This window comes from Phoca vitulina, unplaced genomic scaffold (assembly GCF_004348235.1).
Source record: "Phoca vitulina isolate PV1807 unplaced genomic scaffold, GSC_HSeal_1.0 scaffold94, whole genome shotgun sequence".
Lineage (NCBI taxonomy): Eukaryota > Metazoa > Chordata > Mammalia > Carnivora > Phocidae > Phoca > Phoca vitulina.
In genome coordinates this window covers 1-26,584 of record NW_022589797.1, presented here as the reverse complement: position 1 = coordinate 26,584, position 26,584 = coordinate 1, and the positions used below count along the sequence as shown (strand labels likewise).

The 26,584-nt window shown below is 45.5% G+C and overlaps 1 protein-coding gene across 1 annotated transcript; it reads left to right on the top strand.

Moving 5' to 3' along the window:
* The first annotated feature begins 8,644 nt into the window (after window positions 1-8,644).
* On the top strand, window positions 8,645-26,565 carry POLR1E (RNA polymerase I subunit E). Its single transcript, XM_032396911.1, has 12 exons — window positions 8,645-10,062; window positions 10,634-10,737; window positions 11,956-12,032; window positions 13,496-13,581; window positions 16,107-16,165; window positions 16,950-17,094; window positions 19,486-19,593; window positions 20,202-20,298; window positions 22,672-22,805; window positions 23,737-23,818; window positions 24,562-24,693; window positions 25,896-26,565. Exons 1-12 carry the CDS (start codon window positions 9,987-9,989, stop codon window positions 26,053-26,055), a joined length of 1,260 nt encoding a protein of 419 aa, XP_032252802.1. The 5' UTR covers window positions 8,645-9,986; the 3' UTR covers window positions 26,056-26,565.
* Window positions 26,566-26,584: the final 19 nt, after the last annotated feature.

Sequence of the window (26,584 nt, the reverse complement as noted above, 5' to 3'; positions counted from 1 at the left end):
TTTTGGCTCAGGTCATGATCTTGGAGTTGTGGGATCAAGTCCTGCATTGAGCTCAGCAGAGAGTCTGCTTGGGATTCTCTCCCTTTCCCTCTGCCCTTCCCCCTGCTCATGCACCCTGTCTCTCATAAATAAATAAAATAAAATAAAAAAGAGGGGCATGTGGGTGGCTCAGTCGGTTAAGTGTCTGCCCTCAGTTCAGGTCATGATCCCAAGGTCCTGGGATTGAACCCCTCATCAGGCTCCCTGCTGAGTGGGGAGTCTGCTTCTCTCTCTCCCTCTGCCCCGCCCCCCACTCGTGCTCTCTCGCTCTCAAATAAATAAATCTTAAAAAAAAAATACTTAGAGATGAATGAAAATAAAAACATAACAGACCAAAAGCTTTGGGACACAGCAAAAACAGTCCTAAAGAGGGAAATTTATAGCTAAAAATGCTTACATTAAAAAACAAGAGAGATTTAAGAGGCACCTGGGTGGCTCAGTCGGTTAAGTGTCCAAGTCTTGATTTTGGCTCAGGCCGTGATCTCAGTGTTGTGAGATTGAGCCCTGTGTCAGCCTCTGCGCTGTGTGTGGAGCCTGCTTAACATTCTCTCTCTCCCTCTCTCTTTGCCCTTCTCCTCTCTCTAAAAATAAAAAATAAAAAACCAAGAAAGATTTCAAATTAACAAGCTTTACAACTTAAGACCTAGTTAAAAAAAAACAAAAAACTAAACTCGGAACTACAGAAAGAAAAAACTAATAAAGGTAAATGAAATAAAGAATAGAAAAACAATAGAGAAAATTAATGAAACCAAAAATTGGTTATTTGAAAGGATCAACAAAACTGACAAACTTTCAGCTAAATGAACTAAGAAAAAAGAAGAGACTAAAATTACTAAAATCAGAAATGAAAATGAGGACATCACTACAAATTCTGCAGAAATAAAAAGGATTATAAGAGAGTACTATGAACAATTCTTTGCCATCAAATTAAACTAGATGAAACAGACAAACTCCTAGAAATGCAAAACCTACCAAGACTAAATCACAAAGAAATAGAAAAGTCTGAATAGACCTATAACTAGCGGGGTGCCTGGGTGACTCAGTCGGTTAAGCGTCTGCCTTTGGCTCAGGTCATGATCCCAGGGTCCTTGGATCAAGCCCCACCTCGGGCTCCGTGCTCAGCGGGAGGCCTGCTTCTCTGTCTCCCTCTGCCTGTCACTACCCCCCCCCCCCCGGCTCATGCTTGCTCGCTCGCTCTCTCTGTCAAATAAATAAATATAATCTTAAAAAAAAAATTAACTCAAACTTGATCTAAGACCTAAATGTAAGACCTAAAACTATAAAACTGCCAGTAGAAAACATAGGAATAGGACAAAAGCCTCATGACATTGGATTTTGGCAACAATATTTTGGATATAACACTAAAGGCCCAGACAACAAAAGAAAAAATAGACAAATTGAACTTGAAAACTTTTAAAATGTTGTGCATCAAATACAATATCAACAGAGTAAACAGGCAACCCACAGAATGGGACAAAATATTTGCAAATCTTATATCTGAGAAAGGACTAATGTCCAGAATATAGAGAAGTAAAACTCAACAACCCCAAAACAAAATAAAACCAAAAATATAATTTGAAAGTGGGCAAAAGACTTGAATAGACGTTTCTCCAAAGAAAATATACAAATGGCAATAAACACATGAAAAGATGATCAGCATCTCTGCTTGTTAGAGAAATGCAAAGCAATGCTACAATGAGATACCCTCTCATACCCATTAGGATGGCTACTGTCCAAAAAATAAAAAATAACAAGTAAGGATGTGGAGAAACTGGAACCCTTGCACCCTATTGGTAGCAATGTAAATTGTTGCAGCCAAAATGGAAAACACTATGGCAGTTCTTGAAAAATCAAAAATAGAATTACCATATGATCCAGCAATTCTGCTTCTGGGCATATACCCCAAAGAATTGAAAACAGAGTCTTACAGAGACATTTGTATACCCGTATTCATAGCAGCACTATTCACAATCACTAAAACATGGGAGCAACCCAATGGATGAATAGATAAGCAAAATGTGGTATATACTTGCAACAGAATATTATTCGACCTTAAAAAGGAAGGAAATTCTGACACATGCTACAACATGGATAAACCTGGAGAACGTTATCTAAGCAAAATAAGCCAGTTACAAGAAGACAAATACTGTATGATTCTACTTACATGGGGTAATTAGAATGGTCAAAATCATAGAGATGAAAAGTAGAATGGTGTTTGCCAGGGTCTGAGAGGAGGGGCAATTGGAGAATTACTGTTTAATGGGTATAGAGTTTCAGTTTTACAAGATGAAAAGAGCAATGGAGATGGATGGTGGTGATGGTTGCACAACATTATGAGTGTTTAATACCACTGAACTGTGCACTTAAAAATGATTGTGATGGGGGCGCCTGGGTGGCTCAGTTAAGTGTCTGACTTCGGCTCAGGTCATGATCTCGGGATCCTGGGATGGAGCCCCACATCGGTCTCCACGCTCAGTGGGGAGTCTGTTTCTCCCTCTCCCTCTCTCTCTGCCCTTCCCCCCGGCTCATGCTCCCTCTCTCTCTCAAGTAAAGAAATAAAATCTTTTAAAAAATGATTATGATTGGTGCGCCTGGATGGCTCAGTCGTTGAGCTTCTGCCTTTGGCTCAGGTCATGATCCCAGTGTCCTGGGATTGGGGCCCCTGAGCAGGGAGCCTGTTTCTCCCTCTGCCTCTGCCTCTGCCCCTCCCCCTCGCTCATGCTCACTTGCTCTCGCACGCAGGCTCTCTCCCTCTCAAAATAAATAAATAAAATCTTTTTAAAAAATGATTATGATGGTAAATTTTATGTTGTATTTTGCCACACATACAAAATCTAATTTGGTCCTGGCATATGAATAAACAGACAAATCAATGCATCAAAACAGAAGGTCCAGAATAGACATAAATATGAAAAGAATTTGATGTATGAATAAGTTGATATTTCAAAGCAGTGGAAGAAATATAGATTAATTTTTAAAAGAGACTGAAACTGGAAGTCTTAGAGGGAAAAATATGTTGGATATTTATTTGACTTCTTACAACAAATTTATTGTCAAATGAATCAAATAGTAAAATATTTTAAAAACTAGGGGCACCTGGGTGGCTCAGTTGTTAAGCGTCTGCCTTCAGCTCAGGTCATGATCCCAGAGTCCTGGGATCGAGCCCCACATCGGGCTCCCTGCTCTGCGGGGAAGCCTGCTTCTCCCTCTCCCACTCCCCCTGCTTGTGTTCCCTCTCTCACTATGTCTCTCTCTGTCAAATAAATAAAATCTTAAAAAAAAAAAAAGGGGCGCCTGGGTGGCTCAGTCATTAAGCATCTGCCTTCGGCCCAGGTCATGATCCCAGGGTCCTGGGATCAAGCCCTTCATCAGGCTCCCTGCTCAGCGGGAAGCCAGCAGGAAGCCTGCTTCTCCCTCTCCCACTCCCCCTGCTTGTGTTCCCTTTTTTACTCTCTCTCTCTCTCTCTCTCTCTGTCAAATAAATAAATAAAATCTTAAAAAATGTATATTTTAAAAACTAAACTCTAGGGGCACCTGGCTGGCTCAGTTGGTGGAGCATGCAACTCTTGATCTCAGGGTTGTAGGTTTGAGCCCCACAGTGGGTGTATAGATTACTTAAAAAAAAAAAAAATCTTAAAAAAAAAAGAAAAAAAGAAGAAAACATGGAACATGTCTATAAAAAAAAACCTGTTTTAAATATAAAGACACAAATAGGTAAGAGTAAAAAGGATAGAAAAAAATAAATCCTACAAACACCTCTCATAAGAAAGCTGGAATGACTATATTAATGGCAGCTAAAGTGGACTCTAGGACAAGATATAAGAGATAAAGAAGGATATTTAATATTTATCATATTCAAATGATAAAAGGGTTAATTCATCAAGAAGAGAGAACAAGACTGAATGAATATGATGCTAGTAACAAAGCTTCATAACAAAGGCAATAAAACTGACAGAACTAAAAAGAGAATTTCCAAAGACTTTTAACAGTATCCACCCTTGAGTATGCTTTTCTTTCCATTTTTGCGTTCCATCTAGCTAGTTAAGTCCTAAGGGCAAGAATCGTGTATTTTCATTATTATCTCCCAAAGTGCCTTGGATAGTATTGAAGACAGATGAAGATTTTAAAAGATCTGAAAAATGTTTGGAGCAAAATCTGACAGTGTGTATTAAGGATCTTTTTTTTTTTTTTTAACGCTCATGCGGGTGTATCTATTAATTCAAATCCTAGGACTCCATCCAAAGAAAGACATCCAAAAAAAGCAAGACAATTTTATGCTTAAACAGTTCAGCACCTGAAGCTAATGTAACATTGTATGTAAACTATACTTCAATTTAAAAAAATTAAAAATGAAAATAGTAAACCCCATGGGAATTGAAAATGTTTATTCTTTTTTCATTATGTGCAAACCCATAATAAAACTTCATCATTGTAAAAAAAAAATAGAAGTTCACTGAAATGTTGCATGTAACTGAAAAAATTGGGAATAGGTTAAATGTTCAACTAGAGGATTAGATGTATAAACTCTGTGGCAATATTCAATGGATTATCATGTGAGATTTGAGAAAATGCTTACAAGATAATGTTTCAAAAATTTTTAAAGGAGGATACAAAAAATACAATATCAAAAAATGAATACAATATCAATTATAAGCATACATATGCACAGAGAAAAATCTAGAAAGAAATAAAGTAGAATGTTAATGATGTTTGCCTTTAGGGGGGGAAGGGATCATGAGTTACTATAATTGCATTCTTTGTATCTGCCTCCCCCCCAAATATTGTACATCAAATATGTCTTGGTTCGATAATTTTAAAATCTAAAGTGTTGGGAAAATTTTAATAACTGAACAGGCTAAATCTGACATGATTACACTTAACAAGACTTCATATAAAGCTCTGAATTTTTATTTTTTTAATTTAAAGATTTTTATTTATTTGACAGAGAGCGAGCACAAGCAGGGGGGAACGGCAGACAGAGGGAGAGGGAGAAGCTGGCTCCCTGCTGAGCAAGGAGCCCGATATGGGGCTTGATCCCAGGACCCTTGATCCCAGGACCCTGTCTGAGCCCAAGCAAGGTGAGAAGGACATCTGAAGGCAGACGCTTAACCAACTGAGCCACCCAGGCACCCCCCTCTGAATCTGCTTTTTAAAAAAAATTCGGTATGATGTGATTTAGCAGAAGCAAAATCAAGAATTTTTGTTTATTGTTAACTCCAAATAAGTTAACTGAACATTATAAGATGCTTAGAATAAACGCACATATTGGTTTCATTAGGAAAGGCAGCTAGGAGATACCATAAAGGAAGTGATGGATCCTTTCTGTGCTACCCAGCCCGGAACTGGAGTATTGATCCATATGGGGTCCCACAGTGGTAGAGGGATCTCGATATATTGGCGTGTGTCCAGCCGTGGTGACCTGGGTGAGGAGAGACCTAGAAACTTTGGTGTGTGACATAGCTGAGGGGCTGGAGGGAGCTGCTGAGAAGGAGAGGAGCAGATAAATGCAAAGTGTGATCAGAGTGTTCAAGCTTTTGGAGGGCTCAGGGCAGAGGAAATGTGTCGTGTTCTGTGTGGCTCTGGAGAGCAGGACTGGAATTGCAGGGGGAAGCTACGGAAGGTAGATTCAGGGGCGCCTGGGTGGCTCAGTCGTTAAGCGTCTGTTTTCGGCTCAGGTCATGATCCCAGCGTCCTGGAATCGAGCCCCGCGTCGGGCTCCCTGCTCTGCGGGAAGCCTGCTTCTCCCTCTCCCACTCCCCCTGCTTGTGTTCCCTCTCTCGCTATGTCTCCTCTGTCAAATAAATAAATAAAATCTTAAAAAAAAGAAGGTAGATTCAGCTTCGTGTAAGGAAAAACCTATCCACGTTGAAGGCGGCCTCATAAGAAATGAGCTGTCCACGTCTACAGAACACAAGCGGAGTCTGCATCAGGATATGAAGGAAGAGAAAGGAAAGACAGAAGGGAGAACAGGAGAGTGAGGCAAACAGAAAAAGAAAGGAAGGAAAAAGAGAGGCAGAGGTGGAAGAAAGGGAGAGAAACGGTGAGGCAGAAGAAACGCTTGGGAGAGAGTACACGCTGAGTTGCTACAAGTGCTTCAGGTCTTCCTTAGCCATATCCTGAACGGCCAGCAGGTGGAGATATCACCCAAGGAAAAGAGGACGGCCTCCCGCCACGAGCGCACCCCGCCCCAGCCTTATTCTTTCTTACTCTCTAAACATCGGTTCCCTCTCCTGAAAAATGAGGCTAAGAGAGAACTCCAGAAGTCTCCGAATTTCCAAACTAAGCTTATAAACAAACATTTTATGATAAATGTAGCCTGTGATTACCCCTGATTCTAATTTAGAAGAGGCCTTTGTAGGTGTTTGCATTTTGGTCACTGCCGGAAGATGGCTCCCTCCATCTTGCCTCATCCCAGTTATATACACGTGCATTTATACATATATGGTGTACATGTGTTTTGAATCATTGTTAAATAATTAAACAACATAGGGGTATACTACAGTCCTCTTCCCAGTCACCCTGCCATTAACACTTTGCTTCCTCAAATAGAAGCACTGTCACTTTGAATTCTTAACTGCTGTAATTCTGGGAGTCTTTGCTCTCAATCCATATGTGCTTTCTTCGTTCTTCCACCCAGCCATAAAGCAGCCAATTCTCAGGACTTTCACAGACTCTGTCTGACTGGTAAAGATGTGCCTAAAAGGGAAACAATCTTTTACGACTGTGCTTCTCAACCTTGAAGTGCACACTAATCACTCAGGGACCTTATCAAGTGCAGATTCTGATTCAGAGGATCTGATAGGGCTGGAGATTCTGCACTGCTAATGAGTTTCCAGATAACATTGATGCTGCTGGCCCAAAAGCCACACTTTGAGTAGAAAGGCTATACATACATATGTCCCTATATCAGGAGGGGTCAGGACACCTCTCAAGAACTACAATTGACTCCTTTTAACCATGCTGTCTTGTCACCCTTTAACTTTGACTTAACTGCTGATGTTTTCATTCAACCAATCATTTATAGAGAATCTACCCCGTGTAAACCCAATACCTGTTAATTTTAAGCACCATTAGTAAGTATCTTTGAGCTCCAGTCCTGAGGTTCCTAGGATTAGTGATGATTCAGATTCATTCCTTGCCCTGTCACTCATTCATTCAACATTTATTGAGGATCTACTTATGTGCCAGGCAGTGCTCCAGGAACTGGAGATGCAGCAGTAAAGAAAAACATAAATCAGAGTGCCTGGATGGCACAGTTGGTTGGGCATCTGACTCTTGGTTTTGGCTCAGGTCATGATCTCAGTGTCATGATCTCAGGGTCATGGGATCGAGCCCCATGTCCGGCTCTATGCTCAGCACAGAATTTACTTGAGATTCTCTCTCCTTCTTCCTGCCCCTCCTGCTTGTGTGCTCTCTCTTTTTCTCTCAAATAAATAAATAAATCTTAAAAAAAAAAAAAAAACCCACATAAATCTGTTTATTGCTTAACTCCCAACTTGTTTATTGTTAACCTCAAGTAAGTCTGTCTCCAATAGGGGAGACAAGTAAATAAGTAGGCAATTAAGCTCCTTTCCCCCCTCCCCTTTTTTCCTTTTTTTCCCCCTGAACAACTCAACCCCAAAGCCATTCAGTGGGGTCAAGCAAAGTAGCTTTCCACTCAGAGGAATAGGGGAGCCTGCAGTGGTCAAGGGCAGGTGCTGGAGCCCAAGCAGGATGAGCAGGTTATCCATGTGGAAAAGTGTGGCCTGGTACAGACTGTCTGAGCCCAAGCAAGGTGAGAAGGACATCTGGGCAGGGGGACACCCTCGTGAGGGTTGTCGGAGTCTGAGCAGAGTAAGGAGGGCATCTGTGATGGTTAATTTCATGTGTCAACTTGACTGGCTTCTAGGTGCCAGATTAAACATTATTTCTGTGTGTGTTTTTGAGGGTATTTGTGGATGAGATTAGCATTTTAATTAGCTTTTAATTTAATTAGTGGACTCAGTGAAGTAGACTGCCCTCACCAATGTGGATGAGCATCATCCAATCCCTCAAGGTCCTGAATAGAACAAAAGGTGGAGGAAGAAGGAGTTTTCCCATTTTTTTTCCTGCCCCATCTGTGAGTTGGGACATCTCATCTCCTCCAGTCATTGGGCTTGAAGTTACACCATTGGCCTCCCTAGTTCTCAGGCCTTCGGATTTACACCACCAGCTTTCCTGCCAGTGTATACATGGCAAATTATGGAACTTCTCAGCCTTCATAATTGTGTGAGCCAATTACTCATAATAACAAATCTCTCTCTCTCTCTAAATATATAAATAGATCTCCTACTGGTTCTGCTTCTCTGGAGAACTCTAAACTAATACAGTGTCCACGTAAAGGCCAGGGCTTGGTTTAAGGTGTTAGAGCCTGAATGGGCTAATAGGCCTCCATGTCAGGTGATGGTGGTGGTGGTAGTGATGGGAGATGTGTTACTTACAGGAGGACTGATCAAATAAGTATATTAAGGCTAATGGAAGCCAGGTTTCTCACTGTCAGCAAAGGAAGTTACAAATATGGGAGGAAAGAAAATCAGAATAAACCCTGTGGTGCTCAATTGGAATTAGAGGTCAGTATGATCTCATGGATTTCAATGTGGATTTAGAAATACTAAATTTTAGAAATAAATGGATTTAGAAATCCTGGATTTAGAAATAAATCACTGTTAGTTGTAAAAGTGTGTTTACTTACATGTATTCCCTAACTCAGTTCATTCAGGCCTGGGAGCCATGGCATCCCCAAAGCAGTCCCTACCTACTACACAGATCTTGTTTTTAAATACCATCCTCTACCAAGAGAAACCAGAACTTCTTGGAGAAATGGGTGATTCGAGGGTTGGGGCAGGGAAACTCCAAGTCGAGCTGAACTATCTTGTGCCCGAAAGTAAGGACATGTTCAAAAAAATGATGTAGATATGTTAAAAGAACCCAGAAACCAGCTTAATGGGGTTCCCACTGGCTCAATCTGATAAAACTTGAACTTGAAAATAAGTGATAGTAGCAGATTCTAATCTATTGAATAAAATAGGGATCTACAAGCCTAGAGTGATATAAATAAATGAATAAATTGTTAGTGTGATGAACAGAATGTTTAGTTTCTAAGTACCTGCCCACAAAATAAGGGGAAGGTACAAAGGGAAAAGAGTAACTTTACAGCTGAGAAAACTGTAAGGCGTGTAAGTGGTCAAAGTTACTATAACCAGTACACCTACTAGGATACAATGAGCATCATATCTGTGATATTCCTGCCAAAGACCCATAACCTGAAACTAATCACTTGGAAACGTTAGACAAATCCAGAGGGACATTCTACAAAACAACTGGCCTATAATCTTTAAAATTTTAAACTAATAGAGTGAGGAACTGTTCTGGGTTGAAGGAAACCGAAGAGCGATGAAAACTAAACGCAACCTGTGTTTTGGAACAGGTTCTTTCTGCTATAAAAACTTTATTGGGACAATTGGTGACGTCATTTGTTGAGTCTTGAAAGAAGGCAATGTGGATAACAGAGATGAGACGACTTGAGTTCTTGTCCTTCAAAAATACCCTCCTTTGAGTCCACGTTCAAAGGTCCTGCTTTGGCCCTTCTGCTGTGGTAACTGCCCTGGTCCCACACAACCCTTTAGGTGCAGGCGGAGTACCGCGCCTCGGAGGAGAGGACCGTGGTCCCGAGTGGGCGGAAGCCCCGCCTCTCCAAGCGGAGGGGCGGGGCGAAGAGTGGGCGGGGATGGCACGCCTCCGCCCTCAGGGGAAGAGCGAATAGGGGGCGGTGTCGGGTGGGGCGGAGCCACGCCGTCTCCGCACGCGCGAGGCGGTGCCGGTGAGGCCACGCCTCTTCCGCCCCGCAGCTCCGACACCGCGTGTGGACTGCTCACGCTGCCGGGGCCGGGTTTCTCTGAACTCTTAACCTTGGTGTCCGGACTGGCGAGATGGCGGCGGAGGTGTTGCCGAGTGCGAGGTGGCTGTACTGTGGGGAGCCCGACGAGAGCCAGAGAGCAGTACTGGGTAAAGACTGCGGAACCGGAGCAGAGTTCCCCGTAGCTCCCTCCCCTTCGTTCCGTTTGTATGTCTCTACAGTCCTCCTGCCCCTGTCGGGCTCCTTTCCCAGCTGGGCCAAGACCCCCTCCAGTCTCCTCCACTACTTGGGGCTTGGCCAGGGTGCCTTTGTCATCATCCCACCATCTTGCTGTCACCACCTCCCAGCTGGATGAGGACGTCCCAGGCACCCTTCCCCCCAGGGCTGTACCGGTCATCCATGACCTCACCCACTCACGCCTGCCCCGCTTCTCTCCACCGGGTAGAGATTCCCCGTCTCTCTAGGTCTGGGCTGGGCCTCAGCTCTATTCCCCTAGTTATTTCCTTCTGTTGCAGCCCTCCCCAGCACTGCCCTCACTTCCCCATCTCCTCTTCCCAACTGGACCAGTACCTCCTTCAGTCCCCCTTTAGGTCAGGACCTGGGCTTCCTTACCATTCCCATTCCTTTAATCACTCCCTCCCAACGAACAGTCCAGTTCTTCCCTACCATACACTGTGGGTCCTTCTACTCTCATCTCATTCTTGGGCTGCAATCTTACAGTCCAGTTCTCCAATGGGAAGCTGCAGAATCCAGGCAACATGCGTTTTACTTTGTACAAGAGCAATGACTCCACAAACCCCAGGAAGAAGAGTCAGCGGATCCTAGTAAGTGCCGCAGTGGCCAGTTGCCTCCACTTTGCAGGTCTCTGGAGGCCTTAGAGGCCCTTGGGTGTGGGTGGATGCGGGAGGGAGAGGAGAAAAGGGAGATAGCAAATGAGCCTTTGAAGAACTCCTGTGAGTCCCAGCAGGTTGGGGTATGGGGACAGGCTCCATTCAGTTATGTACTTTTGGTGACGTGATGGCCTTTCCTTGATTTGTTCATTCAGCAAGTGTTTATTGAGCACCCACTGTGGCCCGGTGTTGTAAGCTGCAAGGGAAACAGCTAAATCGGACCTGGCCCCACGCTGAGGGAGCTCCTACTCTAGAGCAGGGTTTCTCAGCCTCGGCACTACTGACATTCTGACCCAGATAATTCTTTGTTGTGGGCCAGACCGGTGCATCGCAGGATGTTCAGCAGCTTCCCCGGTCCCTAATCACTAGATATCAGTAGCACCTCCTCTTTGTGACACCCAGAATGTCAGACATTCCCACATGTCCCCCGAGGGGATTTGCCAGGTTGAGAACCACTGCTTTAGAGAGGTGAGAACTGGTGTTTTGAGTTCAGTAACTCATACAAGCGGACAAGCTCAGAGCCTGAGGGAGGGAGAGCGAGCTCAGTCAGAGAAGTCTCTTCTTGCCAGAAGGCCTTCCTGGGGGAGGGTGCGGCTGGCCAAGCTGAGCTCTGAAGGATGGAGGACGGTTTGACAGCTGAGGTTTCATATTCCAAGTGAAGAGGATAGCAGGGACAAACATAGGGAAGCAGGAAAAGCTTGGCTGTGATTGAGGAGTGAATAAGCCCTTTCCATAGTCCTGCCAGCATATAAGGAGTAGTCATGGGAGAGATGGGCGAAGAAGTTCAGGAAGGGCTTGGACTTTGGGCCCTTCCTGAAGGTTGCTGGCAGAACCATTTTATTGCATGCCTCTAAGTGCTGGGAGCCCAGGACCTGTCTCCCAAGGCCTGTGGTGCAGCTCCCCCAAGAACTTTTCAGACCAGCTAGAAGCTGGCACTATCTGGGGCTTCCCTTTCAAAAGTCCTCTTGCCTTTCTCCCAGGGACACTGTGGATTCACTTGGATAGTGGGGCTGGATCATCTCCCAGAGGTTCTCTAGTTCTAATCCACTGCGGTTTGGATTCTAAAGCTTTTGCAAATGTGGGAAAGGGGGTCAAGATGCTTAATACGTTTCAACATTGGTTGTAGTGGTGCTTTTTCCCTTTACATTTTAGGCAGCTGAAACAGACAGACTTTCCTATGTGGGAAACAATTTTGGGACCGGAGCTCTCAAATGCAACACTCTGTGCAGGTAGGGGTAGGGGAAGGGATGCGAGAAGGGGAGGATAGTGATGGTGAGCCTGGCACTGCTGTTTTTGGTCTTTATTTTAGGGGCAGTAGGGGAAATCTGGAGAGGTTTACCATGTCCCTGTGTTCCCAGATCCAGGGACCCTCACACCAGCATGTGGACATGCCGGAAAAGAAAAAAATGAGTTACATTTGTTGGATTTCCTAAAACCTCATTTATTTGTAATTTTCTTTAAGATAATTTTTTAGGGGCGCCTGGCTGGCTCATTCAGTGAGGCATGCGACTCTTGATCTTGGAGCTGTGAGTTTGAGCCCCACATTGGGAGTAGAGATTACTTAAATAATACAATTTTTAGTTGAGATATGATATGACATGACATTAGTTTCAGGTGTACAGCATAACCATTAGATAAATATTTGTATATGTTGCAAAACGGTCACCACAATAAGCAGTCATCCATTACCACACAGAGTTACAATTTTTTTCTTGTGGTGAGAACTTTTAAGATTTACTCTCTTAGCAACTTTCAAATACACAGTATTGTTAACTACAGTCACCATGCTGCACATTACATGCCCAGGGCTTACTTATTTTGTAATTGAAAGTACCTTCTGATCACCTTCATTACTTTGCAATATTCTTTATAACTGTCTTGTTCCCAAAAGGTGGCCTTCTCCACTTACTTGGAGTGTATGATCAATAGGCCAAAGCTTGCCAGAAGTTTCTGCTGGAACAAGAAAAGGATTGGGTAGTGTCAGAAGCTCCCGGGTTTCCATACAGCTCTACCATTGATCAACTGGCTTTGGCAACTCTGCCCTTCACTAACCCCCAGGCTCCCCCTCGGTGCGATGAGGACTGTCCACGGGAACAGCCTGAGTAACTGTCGGGCGCTGGCAGAATGCAGACAGTGTTCCTCTGATAGTATCTAACAGTGAACCACAAAAAAGGCCCTTTCAAAGCCCCCATGGCACCACCCTGATAGACGTCAGATTAATTTTATATGCTTAAAACTGTTAACACCGCGGCATGCCTTTACGAAGTTCTCTAGTTCTCTAGTTCAGACTGGTCTTCTCCCCATAATTCCCACAGTTTTACTTGTCTTTGCCTCCATAAAATTTATGTGTGCAATAAATGCTAGTGTAATTCTAGACTCTTATATCCCCAAAGGGTTTCCCACTACTAGGGCAGTGAGCACAAATGTAATTGGCTACCAGAATCACCTGGTAGCTTTTTTTTTTTTCCTTCCAGAGCTACCTCATGAACTCCCTCCCTCCTTCCCTCCTTTCCCTCTTATGCTAAGAATGGCTGCTGTAGGGGATTACTGTTACTCAGCAGCCAATGTTGTGTTCCTCAAGTGTATTGGGGCAGAAGGGCCAGTGAGAACTTTTAAGCAGGAAAAAGGAAGTTGTATAAACAATATGTTTTGAATAATCTATTGTCATTGGTATTATTCCTCCTTTATTCAGGCATTTTGTGGGAATTCTGAACAAGACCTCTGGCCAGATGGAGGTGTATGATGCTGAGTTGTTCAACATGCAGCCCCTATTTTCAGGTAGGGCCCTGTTATGAAGGCTCACAAAAACACTGCATGTTTTAGGCTTGTTGGATGAGTTGGTTTTTGATTTGTAAAACACATTTTGTCGTTACTTTTGAAAGGGCGTCTTCCTGCAAATATTTATTGATGCCCTCCTATGCTCCAGGCACAAGTTAGGGGTTGGAGATACAGCAAACCAGACATAGGTCCTGTCCCTAGAGTGTTTACAGATTTGAGGTCAGAAAATAGTCTTCTGGAAGCATTCTCATTCTTGATCTCCTAAAGCACTTGTCTTTTGGCTGCTGTGATTCAGTGGCCCCTGACACTTGGCTTTCTGTGATGTGTGCATTTGCCTCACCTCTTTGATGATGTTTTAATCACTTTTGTATCTCCCTAGCTGCTCAATAAATATTTTAATGAATAATAATAAAAAAGAAAATAGTCTTAGTTAAAGCCACTTGAACAGTGATCAGAGCAGAATATTGGAGGGCACGTCTGATATTTTTTTCATTCAGAAGTCTTTCTTAACTCTTCGTTGTTCTAGTTGGAGTAAAGGTTTTAGGGTCTCTAGCAGGTGATGGGAGTTACTGATGGGTCGGACAGTAATTTTCATGTTGAGGAGAAGTCTCTACACTTTTCTAATTTAGGAGGGGATCCATTTTTTCCCTAATCCAGTGGGAGAGCTTGTACTGCTTCTCTGTGTTGGCATCTTAGAATGCTCAGGGCTAGAGTGGGATCTTCCAGAATGATAGGTGAGAGGGTCAGACTCAAGGGGCTCCTGTTCCCTAAATCTTAAATACGGAGAACCACAGTGGGGGAGGGTATAGATGAGGAAGGATTGTTAGGATCTTGGTGGATCTGCCTCATACCTTCCGAGGCAGTAGTGCAGCTTGATTCCCTCAGAGCAGTGGTGCCAGTCCTTTTTTAAGAATCTGAAGGACCTGGACCAACTTCCCAGAAACGTACGTAATATACAAGAATATATATGAGATTTTGCATATGATTGTAAAGGGCTCTTGAGTCCTGAAACCTATCTGTGACTTTCCTAGGGGTACAGAGTCTATAGGTTAAGAATTCCTTGCTTTGTGAACAAATACAACTATGTTTAAAGATTTTATTTATTTATTTGACAGAGAGAGAGACAGCGAGAGAGGGAACACAAGCAGGGGGAGTTGGAGAGGGAGAAGCAGGCTTCCCGCCTAGCGGAGAGCCCATTTGGGGCTCGATCCCAGGACCCTGGGATCATGACCTGAGCTGAAGGCAGACGCTTAACTGACTGAGCCACCCAGGCACCCAGCATTTGGAGGATAATTTAAATGTAGTTGTATTTGGGGGCACCTGGGTGGCTCAGTCAGTTAAGCATCTGCCTTCAGCTCAGGTCATGATCCCAGCGTCCTGGGATCAAGTCCCACTTGGGGCTCCCTGCTCAGCGGGGAGCCTGCTTCTCCCCTTGCCCCTCCCCCTGCTCGTGCTTTCTCTCTCAAATAAATAAAATCTTTTAAAAAAAAAAAATTATCCTCCAAATGCTTTTCTGACTTCTAAGGAGGCAAAGGAAATTGTTCATTAATCTGTTGATTAAACAAATTTTTGTTTTTACATGTAAAAAATTTGTAAGTAATGGTTTATTCTAGCCAGCGTATATATATTTATACATGCACACACATGCAACATTTATTGATTCCTTACTATGTGCTAGGCACCGTTCTAAGCTCTTTTAACGCACAACATCATTTACTTCATGTAACAACCCTCTGGTGGTTTTATCAGTGACAAAACTGGCACAGACTTTGACGGGGACATACTGCTGATATACATATATATTCTAATATAATATACGATATAAGTTATACAATTATACTAATATATAATTATAAATTATATTATAATTATATTAATATATAATTATATTATCACTTATAATTATATAAGTAATGTTAACATAACTTATATTAAATTATATTAGTTATGTTGAGTTATTATGTTATATATATCTCATCTCATATATGTATAGGAGCTGGGAGTGAAACTCAGACAAGGTCACTCTAGAGCTTATGTTCCTGTCCACTAGATTGTACTGCCCCTATATGAATACTTTATGGGAGATTAGAGAGCTTCATGTAAGTAACACATACCTCACATTTATGCCTGCCTTTAGGTCTTTTATAAGGAGGGCAAAACTATTTACTGGAAAGAGCTGAGGTCTTGGCTTCTAGTCACATCTCGGCCACTGCCTGGTGAACTGACCTGGGGCACATCATTTCTTTGGGAGGCTTTTTCCTTATTTGTAAAATGAAGAGGTTGGACCCGATGACCCCTTCGTTTGACTCCTTATTTATTCTCCGTATCCTCTAACTGTATACTAAAGCCACAGACTAAATGTTCACAGGATCCATGATGTTAAACTCTGGGAAGTCCTGTAGTAAAGAAATCTGTTTTTCTTAGATTAACGCTGAAATAAATATTAATCACTCTTAAAACCTGTGGGCCTCACAGCTTGCTTTTCTCCCCCCTTCTCTGTTTTTGCTTGTTTTGTGTTTTGATAGATGAATCAATTGAGAGTGAATCGATACAAGAGAGTGAGACCAAAACTTTTAGAGAGAAGGTAAGTGTGACCAAACTGAGACATGGGACCTGAAGCAGGTTTCTTCTAGCCTTTGCATTTCTCCATTAGTAAAATGAGCCAGCTGAACACAGGGCTGCTCCCAGCTCATTCAGTCTGTGGTTCCCCGGACAGTCTACCTGCGAGAGGCTTCTCGGCCTCACACGGTGCCGTCCTCCCGTCCGGGGCAGCTAGACACAGCTCCGTGCCGGTGTTTGGAGCTGGTTCTCTGGGCTGACATAGGTGTAGCATAACAGGTGGTTTTGGATTTAATGCAAGTTTCAGAAAATATTGGTTGTAGCCTGGAAGCTCTCACATTAAAACAAAGTAAACTTTAGGATTTTCAGTGTAGGCGGTTCCTACAAAGCTCATCTCACCCCAGATGGCAAATCGATTGAGTCTTCAGCACTGGCTGGGCACTGTATTGAGAACGGCGTGAGGCCGTCTTCAGGCTCAGTGGGAGAGCGTGAGGGATTAGCGACGTCTGCTGCGGGTGTAGGGCTGGAAAATGGTAGGCTGTGTGCTGGATTTACCAATCCTCTTTCTAGTTCAGGCTTTTCACTGTGCAAACGGGGACACCACTGATTTGTAAACAGCCCATGACAGTTTACAAAGTGAGTCCTTCAGATCCGTTACTACAAGCCTGTGAGATAGAGAAGTATGATTCAGCCCAGTTTACAGGTGAGGTAATGCTGGCTCAGAAAGGCTGCGAGTTTCCCCAAGTCCCACAGCTAGGAGTAGTAGTGCCCAGCCTATCCCTAGACAAACCAGATTTGTCTATGCACAGATGGATTCTTGCATCGAAGCCTTTGGAACCACCAAACAGAAGCGGGCTTTGAACTCCAGAAGAATGAACAGAGTTGGCAGTGAATCTCTGAATTGTACAGTAGCTAAAGCTGCAGAGAATATTATTGATGCAAAGGGTGTGACTGGTAAGCAGCTGGGACTTGGGGTAAGAGTCTGCTCATAGACATGGCTCCCTCTTCTCTTGAGATCTTTTACCTGCCCCACAGATGGAAGTAAAGGGCATCAGGGCTGGATTCCTTCCTGACTCTCACTGAGTGCCTCCTTGGGGAACAGAGTCTGGAAACAGTAAGACACGTCTGCCCTCAGGGAGCTCCCAGTCAAGTAGAGGAGACCGGCGTGTGGACGGGTGTGTGTGTGCCGTGTCCTGGCCGCCAGGGTTCCAGCTGGCGGGGTGCAGAGGGAGAGGCCCTCAGTCTCTGGGGGTCACAGGGAGGTTTGGGGCAAGAAACCTGCTGTGATGATGATGAACTGAACCTCTAGGGACAGTGCTTCACTTTGGGATCAGCGGACCTTTTTCTCTTCTTAAACTCAGCAGCACCTTGAGCATTTAATTGTATTATTTAAAAACGTGTTTAATGCTAAAATGCATTATAAGAACATAAGAGAAAGTTTACATAAGAGCAGTTTTTCTATTAAAATGGGATTTTTAGGGACGCCTGGGTGGCTCAGTTGGTTAAGTGTCCGACTCCTGATCTCAGCTCAGGTCTTGATCTCAGGGTCCTGAGTTCAAGCCGCCCATTAGGCTCCATGCTGGGGGTGGAGCCTACCTAAAAATAAGTAAGTAAATTAAAAAAATAAAATGGGATTTTAGTAATTTTTAGAAAATCTTTTCAAACCCTATGATTATATAAATATTTTCCTGTGCTTTCTTTCAGTATTTTCACAATTTTACTTTTTATATTTAAATCTTAATGAAGATTTATTTTTTGGCATATGGTACAGACTAATTTTATATTTTCCAAAGGATTAGCCAGCTGTCCCCAGCTCCATCCTTTTTTTTGTAGAAGATGATTTAAAAAGTCCTCCTTCTCTCTCCTCTGTCTTCTGGTCAGTTGTCCATTCTGTTCCTGTGGCAGCACTAGGCTCTTTGGATTTCAGTAGCCTCATCATCCAGCTTATTTTCTGATGGGGCAAATTCCTCCTTCCCTCCTTATTTTTCACAAACATTGGTTAGAGTAGCATGCCTTTTTTTCCCAGGTGATCCTAAGAATTGTTTTGTGAAATTCCCTCAAAATCCCATTGAGAATAAAATGGAGAGAATCAACATCTTCTTTACAATATTGTTTTCTTATCCAGGAACAGAGAAATATGTGTCTCCATTTATTTGAAAGCATAAGTAAATTTTTGAATTTTTTTGTTCAGTTTACTCTCAGCTGTCAAAGGACATTTAAAAAGAAAAGAAAAAGGGGCGCCTGCGTGGCTCAGTTGGTCAAGTGTCGGACTCATGATTTAGGCTCATTATGATCTCAGGGTCCTGGGATCGAGCCCCACATTGGGCTCCCTGCTCAGCAGGAAGTCTGCTTCTCCCTCTGCCCTCTGCCCTTTCCCCTACCCATGCTTGCTCTCTCCCTCTCTCTCAAATAAATAAAATAAAACTTAAAAAAAAAACCTTAAAAGAAAAAGAATTCACTCATTTCCTATCATTTTACCAGATGAACTATTAGAATGTTCCTGTGTTCCTCTCTGTCCACATCTATATGCTTTCTTAATTCTTTTTTTTTTTTTTAAAGATTTTATTTATTTATTTGAGAGAGAATGAGAGACAGAGAGCAGGAGAGGGGGAGGGTCAGAGGGAGAAGCAGACTCCCTGCTGAGCAGGGAGCCCGATGCGGGACTCGATCCCGGGACTCCAGGATCATGACCTGAGCTGAAGGCAGTCGCTTAGCCAACTGAGCCACCCAGGCGCCCTGCTTTCTTAATTCTTATGTTGTTTTTCTTGTTGGGTTGTTCACAGTTTTATATTCTGATTTTTTTTTTTAAGGTTTTATTTATTTATTTGACAGAGACAGCTAGAGAGGGAACACACTCAGGGAGAGTGGGAGAGGGAGAAGCAGGCTTCATGCTGAGCAGGGAGCCCGACGCGGGACTTGATCCCAGGACTCTGGGATCATGACCTGAGCCGGCAGACATTTAACAACTGAGCCACCCAGGCGCCCCAAGTTTTTTGTTTTTACTCACTGTGGAGAAGTTTTCTGGAAGTTAAGCTATGAAAGGCTCTCTTCCTCACTTTTAGCTTCTCTTGTATGGTAAATATTTATTAGCACACCTGTCCCACCCAACTACTGTCAGGTTACTTGAGGGGACCACGCTGCGTGCACCTTCTCCAGTGCCTGGTTAGGTTTGTGTCGTGAGTGGACATCGGCCTGGACCCATCAGCCTGGTCAGGCTGCATTGGCTGAAGCATTCAGATTAGGAGTTTTTGGACCAATTAATCTTGAGTGCGTGAGTTGCAGAGTATTGGGGAACCTGAACCCAAACAGGATGATACCAACCCCGTCTCTTCCTTTATTGAAAAGCTCTGGTCAATGACGCCATCCATGATGACCTGCAAGATGACTCCCTCTACCTTCCTCCCTGCCACGCTGATGCAGCCAAGCCTGAAGACGTGTATAAATTTGAAGACCGTATCCTTGTTGCAGTAGAAATACTGCTTTATTTCACAAGTTGGGAGATGCATACATGAGTGGGCAGACAGGCTCTCTGAGGATGTTGCTGGTCCCATGATGCTCACAGAAGCTACAGCAGGACCTCTGCACTTGCCCCGGTGCTGTTGCTGGGAGGTCAGCTAGGCTTCCTCACTGGCTGAGGGCCCTCAGCCCCTGAGCCGCAAGCCCATTCCTCAGCCAAGTGCCACGTGCCCTCAAGCGCAGCCCTGTGGGGGTTCACTATGAGTAGTCAAATAAGACTTTTAAGTCAGCCCTAAGTCTAGGGCAGACTGATTTGTAATAAGTAGAGTATGGAATTTCCCTACTTGTGGGTCTAGTCAGAGGGAAAATACCCGTAGTAGCTTTGTGATAAGCTGAGGAGGCAGAGAAGCCTTGGCAGGGAATGGGCTCTGGGCTGGGAGTCTGGAGAACCGAGTCCCTGCACTCAGCCCCAGTGTATACATTCTGTGTGATCTTCCCCCATCTGGGCCTCAGTTTTCCCATCTCTAACATGGGGCTACTTTGAGATGAGCGAGCTAGTTGGATGTTTCCATTTTGGCCAGATTATGTTCTTGACCTGTCACTAGTTCTCTCCACTGCGGAGTATGAAGCTCTTCAGAGCCCATCCGAAGCTTTCAGGAATGTCTCATCAGAGGAAATACTGAAGATGATTGAAGAGAACAGGTACCCCCCACCCCCCCACCCCTTGGGTAGATGGAGTGTCTGGGGCAGTGATGTCAGAACACGACAGTAGTCAGACACGAAGTGGACCTTTAGGGGTGTCCGTCGGTGAGGGCATGTCTTTTCAACATTTGAACATGAACAAGCCAGTGTTTTCTTGAAAATGTTTGGGCTTGGGGCGCCTGGGTGGCTCAGTCGTTAAGCGTCTGCCTTCGGCTCAGGTCATGATCCCAGGGTCCTGGGATCGAGCCCGGCATCGGGCTCCCTGCTCGGCGGGAAGCCTGCTTCTCCCTCTCCCACTCCCACTGCTTGTGTTCCCTCTCTCACTGTGTCTCTCTCTGTCAAATAAATAAAATCTTTAAAAAAAAAAAAGAAGAAAAAATGTTTGGGCTTTCAGGCCTCTTGTCCCAAGGCTGTGGGTGGCAGTCAAGGGAGAGAGAGGTGGCCTCTGCATGGAGCCTGTGACTGAGCAGAGGGTGGTGAGACCTTGTGGTTGGGGGCTTGGAACCGGGGCTGGCCCGTGTTCCCAGTGTTATGCTGATAGTGATTGTCCCTGGTGGGGCCCAGGTGCTAGCCTGCGAGTAGGTGCCAGTGGGGGTGATGGTGTGCTGAGTGAGCTTTTATACACAAAGTTAAATTTATGGGGCACCTGGGGAGCTCAGTCGGTTAAGGGTCTGACTCTTGATTTCCGCTTAGGTTATGATCTCAGGGTCCCGAGGTTGAGCCCCGCTTCGGGCTCCACACTCAGGGAGTCTGCTTCTCTCCCTCTCTCTCCCTCTGCTCATGCGCATGCTTTCTCTCTAAAATAAATAAATCTGGGGCACCTGGGTGGCTCAGTCATTGGGCGTCTGCCTTCGGCTCGGGTCATGATCCCAGGGTCCTGGGATCGAGCCCCGCATCGGGCTCCCTGCTCGGCGGGAAGCCTGCTTCTCCCTCTCCCACTCCCCCTGCTTGTGTTCCCTCTCTCGCTGTGTCTCTCTCTGTCAAATAAATAAATAAAATCTTTAAAACAAATAGAAAAAATAAAAAAATAATAAAATAAATCTTTAAAAAAAAGTTAAATTTACATGTTTAAGTACTGTATATTTTAAAGAACTCAGATTATCTCCCCTGTCTCCTTTGGCCCTTAAATCAGCTTTTCTTTTATGATGATAGTGGAATTTTCTTGCTTTTGAGTTTTTTCTTTTAAATAATTTCTTTTTTTTTTTTTTTTAAAGATTTTATTTATTTGACAGAGAGAGACACAGCGAGAGAGGGATCACAAGCAGGGGGAGTGGGAGAGGGAGAAGCAGGCTCCCCGCAGAGCAGGGAGCCCGATGTGGGGCTCGATCCCAGGACCCTGGGATCATGACCTGAGCCGAAGGCAGACGCTTAACGACTGAGCCACCCAGGCGCCCCTCTTTTAAATAATTTCATCTTGAGAAAATAAAAAATTGCCAACCCTAGGTTGGTTCCCTGATTTTTGAAAGTGCTTTTTTTGTTGTTGTTCCAAAGATACGTTTCCAGAAAAGCTTATTCTTGGTTCTGGGTTGTCTTCATGTACTTGTGGCCCTGCAGCAGGTGCAGGAATGGGCTCTGGGCTGAGAGTCTGGAGAACTGAGGCCCTGAGCTCTGCCTGAGGTGCTGTGTGATCTTCCCCTCTCTGAGCCTCAGTTTTCTAATCTGTAAAACGAGGCTGCTGTATAAGTTGGTCTTGAAGAGCCTTCTTACCTCTGTGAGTCCGGGCTCCTCATGGTGGTGGCACAGTACATAAAGATCATAGCTGACGCTGATGGAGCTCTTACATGTGCCTGTTTCTACACTTTCCTCGCATTGGCTCATTTAATGCAGAGAAAACCTCTAGGGGGAGGCTACTATCTTTGTCCTAAATTTTTAGGTGAAGATGATGTACAGAGACGTATAGAAGATAGAAACTTGCCCAGGCCACTGAATGGCAGAGAGGGGGTTCAGACCCAGGCAGTCTGACCCACGAGCCTGTGCCCCAGACCACTGCGTCAGGATGGGGCAGCCTGCGGCCTGTGTGGCAGCTCCGGTCTGCTGCCTGTGACTGAAGCTGTGAACACAGCCGCGGCCGGTCGTTTGTGTATTATAATGCTGCTCTCGCAGTACTTTGGCGGCTTTGGGTACCTGCAGCAGAGACCAGATGGGCCACAAAGCCCGAAATATTTACTGACTAGCCCTTTAGCGCCTTAGCTCTGAAGCGTGCTCGCTGTGTTATGAGGAGCATTAATTAGGATGGCGCTTCCTCGACTGCTAGTGTGTATCAGCTGTGGGGGATGCCCACTGTTTTCATTGTGAGAGTGGGAAGTGCTCCTGACAGAGTTGGTCTTACACATTCCTCCCTTTCCCCCCGTCCCCCCCCCCCCCCCGTTTTAGCCACTGCTCCTTTGTCATAGAAGCGTTGAAGTCTTTGCCATCAGATGAGGAGAGCCGAGACCGCCAGGCCCGATGCATATGGTTTCTGGACACACTCATCAAATTTCGAGCACAGAAAGTGATTAAGCGGAAAAGTAAGTCCATGATAGACATTTTATTCTAGTTATTTCCAGCCTGTTATTTGTCTCTTAGGCCAGCTCTAATGAAGAGAAAAAATGCATGTACTTGTCTAGATCTTTATTTCCGTGTAACAGTGGGGTTCCTGTAGGCGCCGCCGACATGCCGAAGGGATCGGCCCAGCCCTGTCCCCATCTGAAAGTGGGGACAGGCCGCGTCGTACGCTTGTTCAGAGCTAACATTCACTGCTTCTCTTCTGCATTGGGCAAAGTGTAGTATCCAGTCAAATCAAATGAAAATTTTAAGGGACGGTCGGACAAACATCAGTCCTGTGTGGAGAAAAATCGGCCTTGCTCACGTGAAGGCTGGTGGCAGGGCTATGTTGTGTCAGCTTATCTCCCACTGAGAAAGAAGAGAGTCCATTTCCCCTGGTAACCCGTGTCACCTACAGCGAGGGCCACGGGTGGGGGGAGGGGGGTTGCCTTGCACTCCTATCTTCCTGCAGTTGGAAACCCACCTGTGGTTTTAGGCACAAGGTGGTGCCGTCTTGTTACGGTGCTTGAGCTCCCGGGAGTCTGAATGTTGTCATTACTTGCCTGCTGCTCATTTTCACATTCCAGGCTCCCCTCCTTTCCCTCTCCCTGGGCTTTCGCCACAATCTGTGTTGCATCTTACAAATTCTGCTGCTTTAGGCCTCATTGGAGTCTGTTTTTCCTTCTCACCGCTGCCCCATCACAGACGTCTCTCGGGGGCGTGCGGCCTGCAGGCTGAAGCACCCCCGAGCGTGCTTGCATCGGGAAGTGGCTCTCCTGTTTCACGGGCCCCTGCTTCTCTTACCACATGGTTCTGTTCTTGTGGCACAGCTGTTGGCCTCTTGTCCCAGCTCACGGAGGAGGTGTGGTCCAAGGGTTTGGAAACAAAATGAGCAAACTCACCTTTGTGTTGCAGGTGCCCTGGGGCCTGGAGTCCCCCACATCATCAACACCAAACTGCTGAAGCATTTCACCTGCTTGACCTACAACAACGGCAGGTCGGAGACTGACTTCGGGGCTTCTGCCTATAAAGGAGAAAGCGGGCAGGGAGGGCGGGACTAGAGCGTGGATTGGCTTCCATGTCCGCAGACACCGCTGAGGAGAGCACTCACGGCCCTTTGCAGGGGCCTGGGGTCAAGTCAGTTGAGAAAACCCTGTATATTACATGCTCTGTCCCCCTTGGAGAAGCTCCCATTAGAGGCTCTGGGAAGTCCTGCCATGGAGACTTCTTTCCAGGAACCCCTCCTCATAGCCCACCGAGCCAGTGTGCCGAGGGAAGGCGGTGTAGCAGGAAAGGGCAGGCCAGCGTAGGGGCTTGGGGAGAGGACCCCCAGCGGCACATCTGGCCGCCATTCTTGCCCTTTGCTTGGACTGTTTCCTGCTCTGAGTGTGCTTGGAAACATCCTCAGCAACTGGGTTTGGGATGACTGGTCTCCCAGCAGCCCAGACAGGCCCGGAGGGTCCTTGTGTTTGCGAGGCTCAAACTGGGCCTGGGGAAAGTATACGTGTGGGTTTCTCTGACCCACTTGGAGGGAACACTGAGGTTGGCTCACTGCTCCACTGTGTGTGAAGGTGTGGGCACCTTGACAGGACCAGGAATGGTGCTCATCTTTCTTTTCTTCTCCCCAAGATGGGAAGACATTGAGTGTGCATGAGAACAGGCCTGGATGTTTTTATTTCGCTTTCGGAATAATCATCTTAGTTTAATGCTGTCTCTCCTTCACTGCCATTGCTTTTGTAGCCTCCGGAACTTAATTTCGGATTCTATGAAGGCGAAGATCACTGCATATGTAATCATACTTGCCTTGCACATAAGCGACTTCCAGATTGACCTGACCGTGTTACAGAGAGACTTGAAGCTCAGTGAGAGAAGGTGAGCACCACAGAATAACAAGCTCCCTGCAGGGTGCTTGATGTATTTCTAGTACTGCTGGAAAGCAGGACGCACCATCAAGGGGCAACTGGGGACACGTAGTATGGATGAGACTTGGGACCGGGGGACAGTTGTCAGTGCATGAGTGAGTAAAAGGATGAGCAACCAGACATGGAGTGCCTTGTCTCTGTGAGGCACAGTTTTAAGTCTGTGATGATCTCAGTGATTTCCCTACAAAACAACAGGAGAACCCTCAGTTCAGAGAAGTCATTGACTTTCCCAGGCTCACACAACCAAGATGGGAAATAGTTGGGCTTCAAGCCTGAGCCTTCCCATAGCATTCTGTCCCTTTGTAACCAAGCAGTCTCGGAATTGCTGTCACTGGGGAGAGGGGGTCTGTATGGTCGTGAGGGGTGGAGCCCAGGGCTGGAAGTTGTAAGACACCCCAATCTCAGCTTAACAAAAAGAACTTTCTCTGAGTCAGATAGAAGGGGTTGCCAGGTGAGGTGTTGGAAGCAAGGTGGGGCTGCCATTTGTCAGGGATGTCACATGGGGACTTCTGTGACCCATCAGCCCTGCTGAGCAGCAGGGACAGACTTGGAGGGTCCTGGGAGAGATGGCAGAATTGTGGTCTTGGGCCCTTTCCAGGATTGCTAGGAGAGATTCAGACTAAGTAGGGAGCAGAACTTCCAGGATCGTGAACTGTGGGATATGTTGGCCTTTGTTGGTGATTTGGGGCATCTGGTATCCAAGGCTGCTGCTGGTGTTCCAAGAGAGCCTGTGAGAATACCCTTGTCTGGATTCTTCTAGCAGTCCCGGGAGGGGTTATCCTGAGAGCTGTCCACAGAAGGTATTCTCACAGGCAGTGAGTTTGAAAATAAAAGAGCAATAAGATACTTGGAGCCCGTACAGCTTCTAGCAAAATGCCAGCAAGTGCCCAGTGCTGGTTATCAGAAGTAAGCAGAGTTACTAATAGTGTCGAGATAGCCTGGTTTTCCATTACTTATATGGATATTTTCTGATGGCAAGACATTAAAATGAAATTGCCTTTGATGGCTCTGGGTCTTGTTTCCTTCTCTGCTTTGCTCCTGGTGGCCACATTGGGGGTTCTGTCTTCGTGGCCAGGAGCGTGAATGTGCTGCTCCCTCATGTCCGGCCTACTGAGGACACTCTCCCCCATTTGTTCTGTGTTTGCTCCTTAGGATGATTGAGATGGCGAAAGCCCTGAGGCTGCAGATCTCTAAAAGAAGGGTGTCTCTAGCAGCTGGCGGGGAGGAGGGTCACAAACTGGGCACTCTGTCCATCCCGCTGCCTCCAGCCCAGACCTCGGGACACCAGTCGAAGCGGAGGAGAATCACCTAGAAGCGTGCTTTCCACATAGAGCATTTTGGCCACACACAGCCACTACTTCTGTTCATTTCCATTTTTATTTTTACAATGAGAAGGAAAAAGAAGCCTTGCTGTGGCATGGGTATGAAGCCAGAAGGCAGCATCTCAAGTTGTGCTGGTCTTCAGTGGAAACATAAAGTGATGGCCATGTTGGACTTGACCTCTCTTTGGTGTTGCTGTGATTATGAGTGGCAGCTGGTTCCTGTGGGAGGGTGGGGCCTGGGGAAGTCAGAGTCCACAGATCTTATGGGCTGCACCCCATGGCAGATCTAATGGATAATTGTTAATAAAGAGAAACATGAAGCGCCATGCTTAGCCTGGAAGAGCCATCGGAGTCCGTGGTGAGGAGGATACAGCCCGGCTGGGCTGGAAGAGGAGGCCTCGGGCTTGATCAGTAGCTAGCTGTGGGTCGCCTGTGCCCTTGGGCCGCCGGAGGAGGCCCATGAGTCTGAGGCTGCCGTCACCGGGGAGCCAAATCCAAGGAAGTGCTTAGCCCCCCAGT

Excerpts from the sequence above, each read along its gene's own strand:
- POLR1E (XM_032396911.1), top strand. The coding sequence starts at position 9,987 with ATGGCGGCGGAGGTGTTGCCGAGTGCGAGGTGGCTGTACTGTGGGGAG. Across the intron at positions 17,095-19,485 it reads TGATGCAAAGGGTGTGACTG|CTCTGGTCAATGACGCCATC; the intron begins GTAAGCAGCTGG and ends TTTATTGAAAAG. Across the intron at positions 23,819-24,561 it reads TTGACCTACAACAACGGCAG|CCTCCGGAACTTAATTTCGG; the intron begins GTCGGAGACTGA and ends TTGCTTTTGTAG.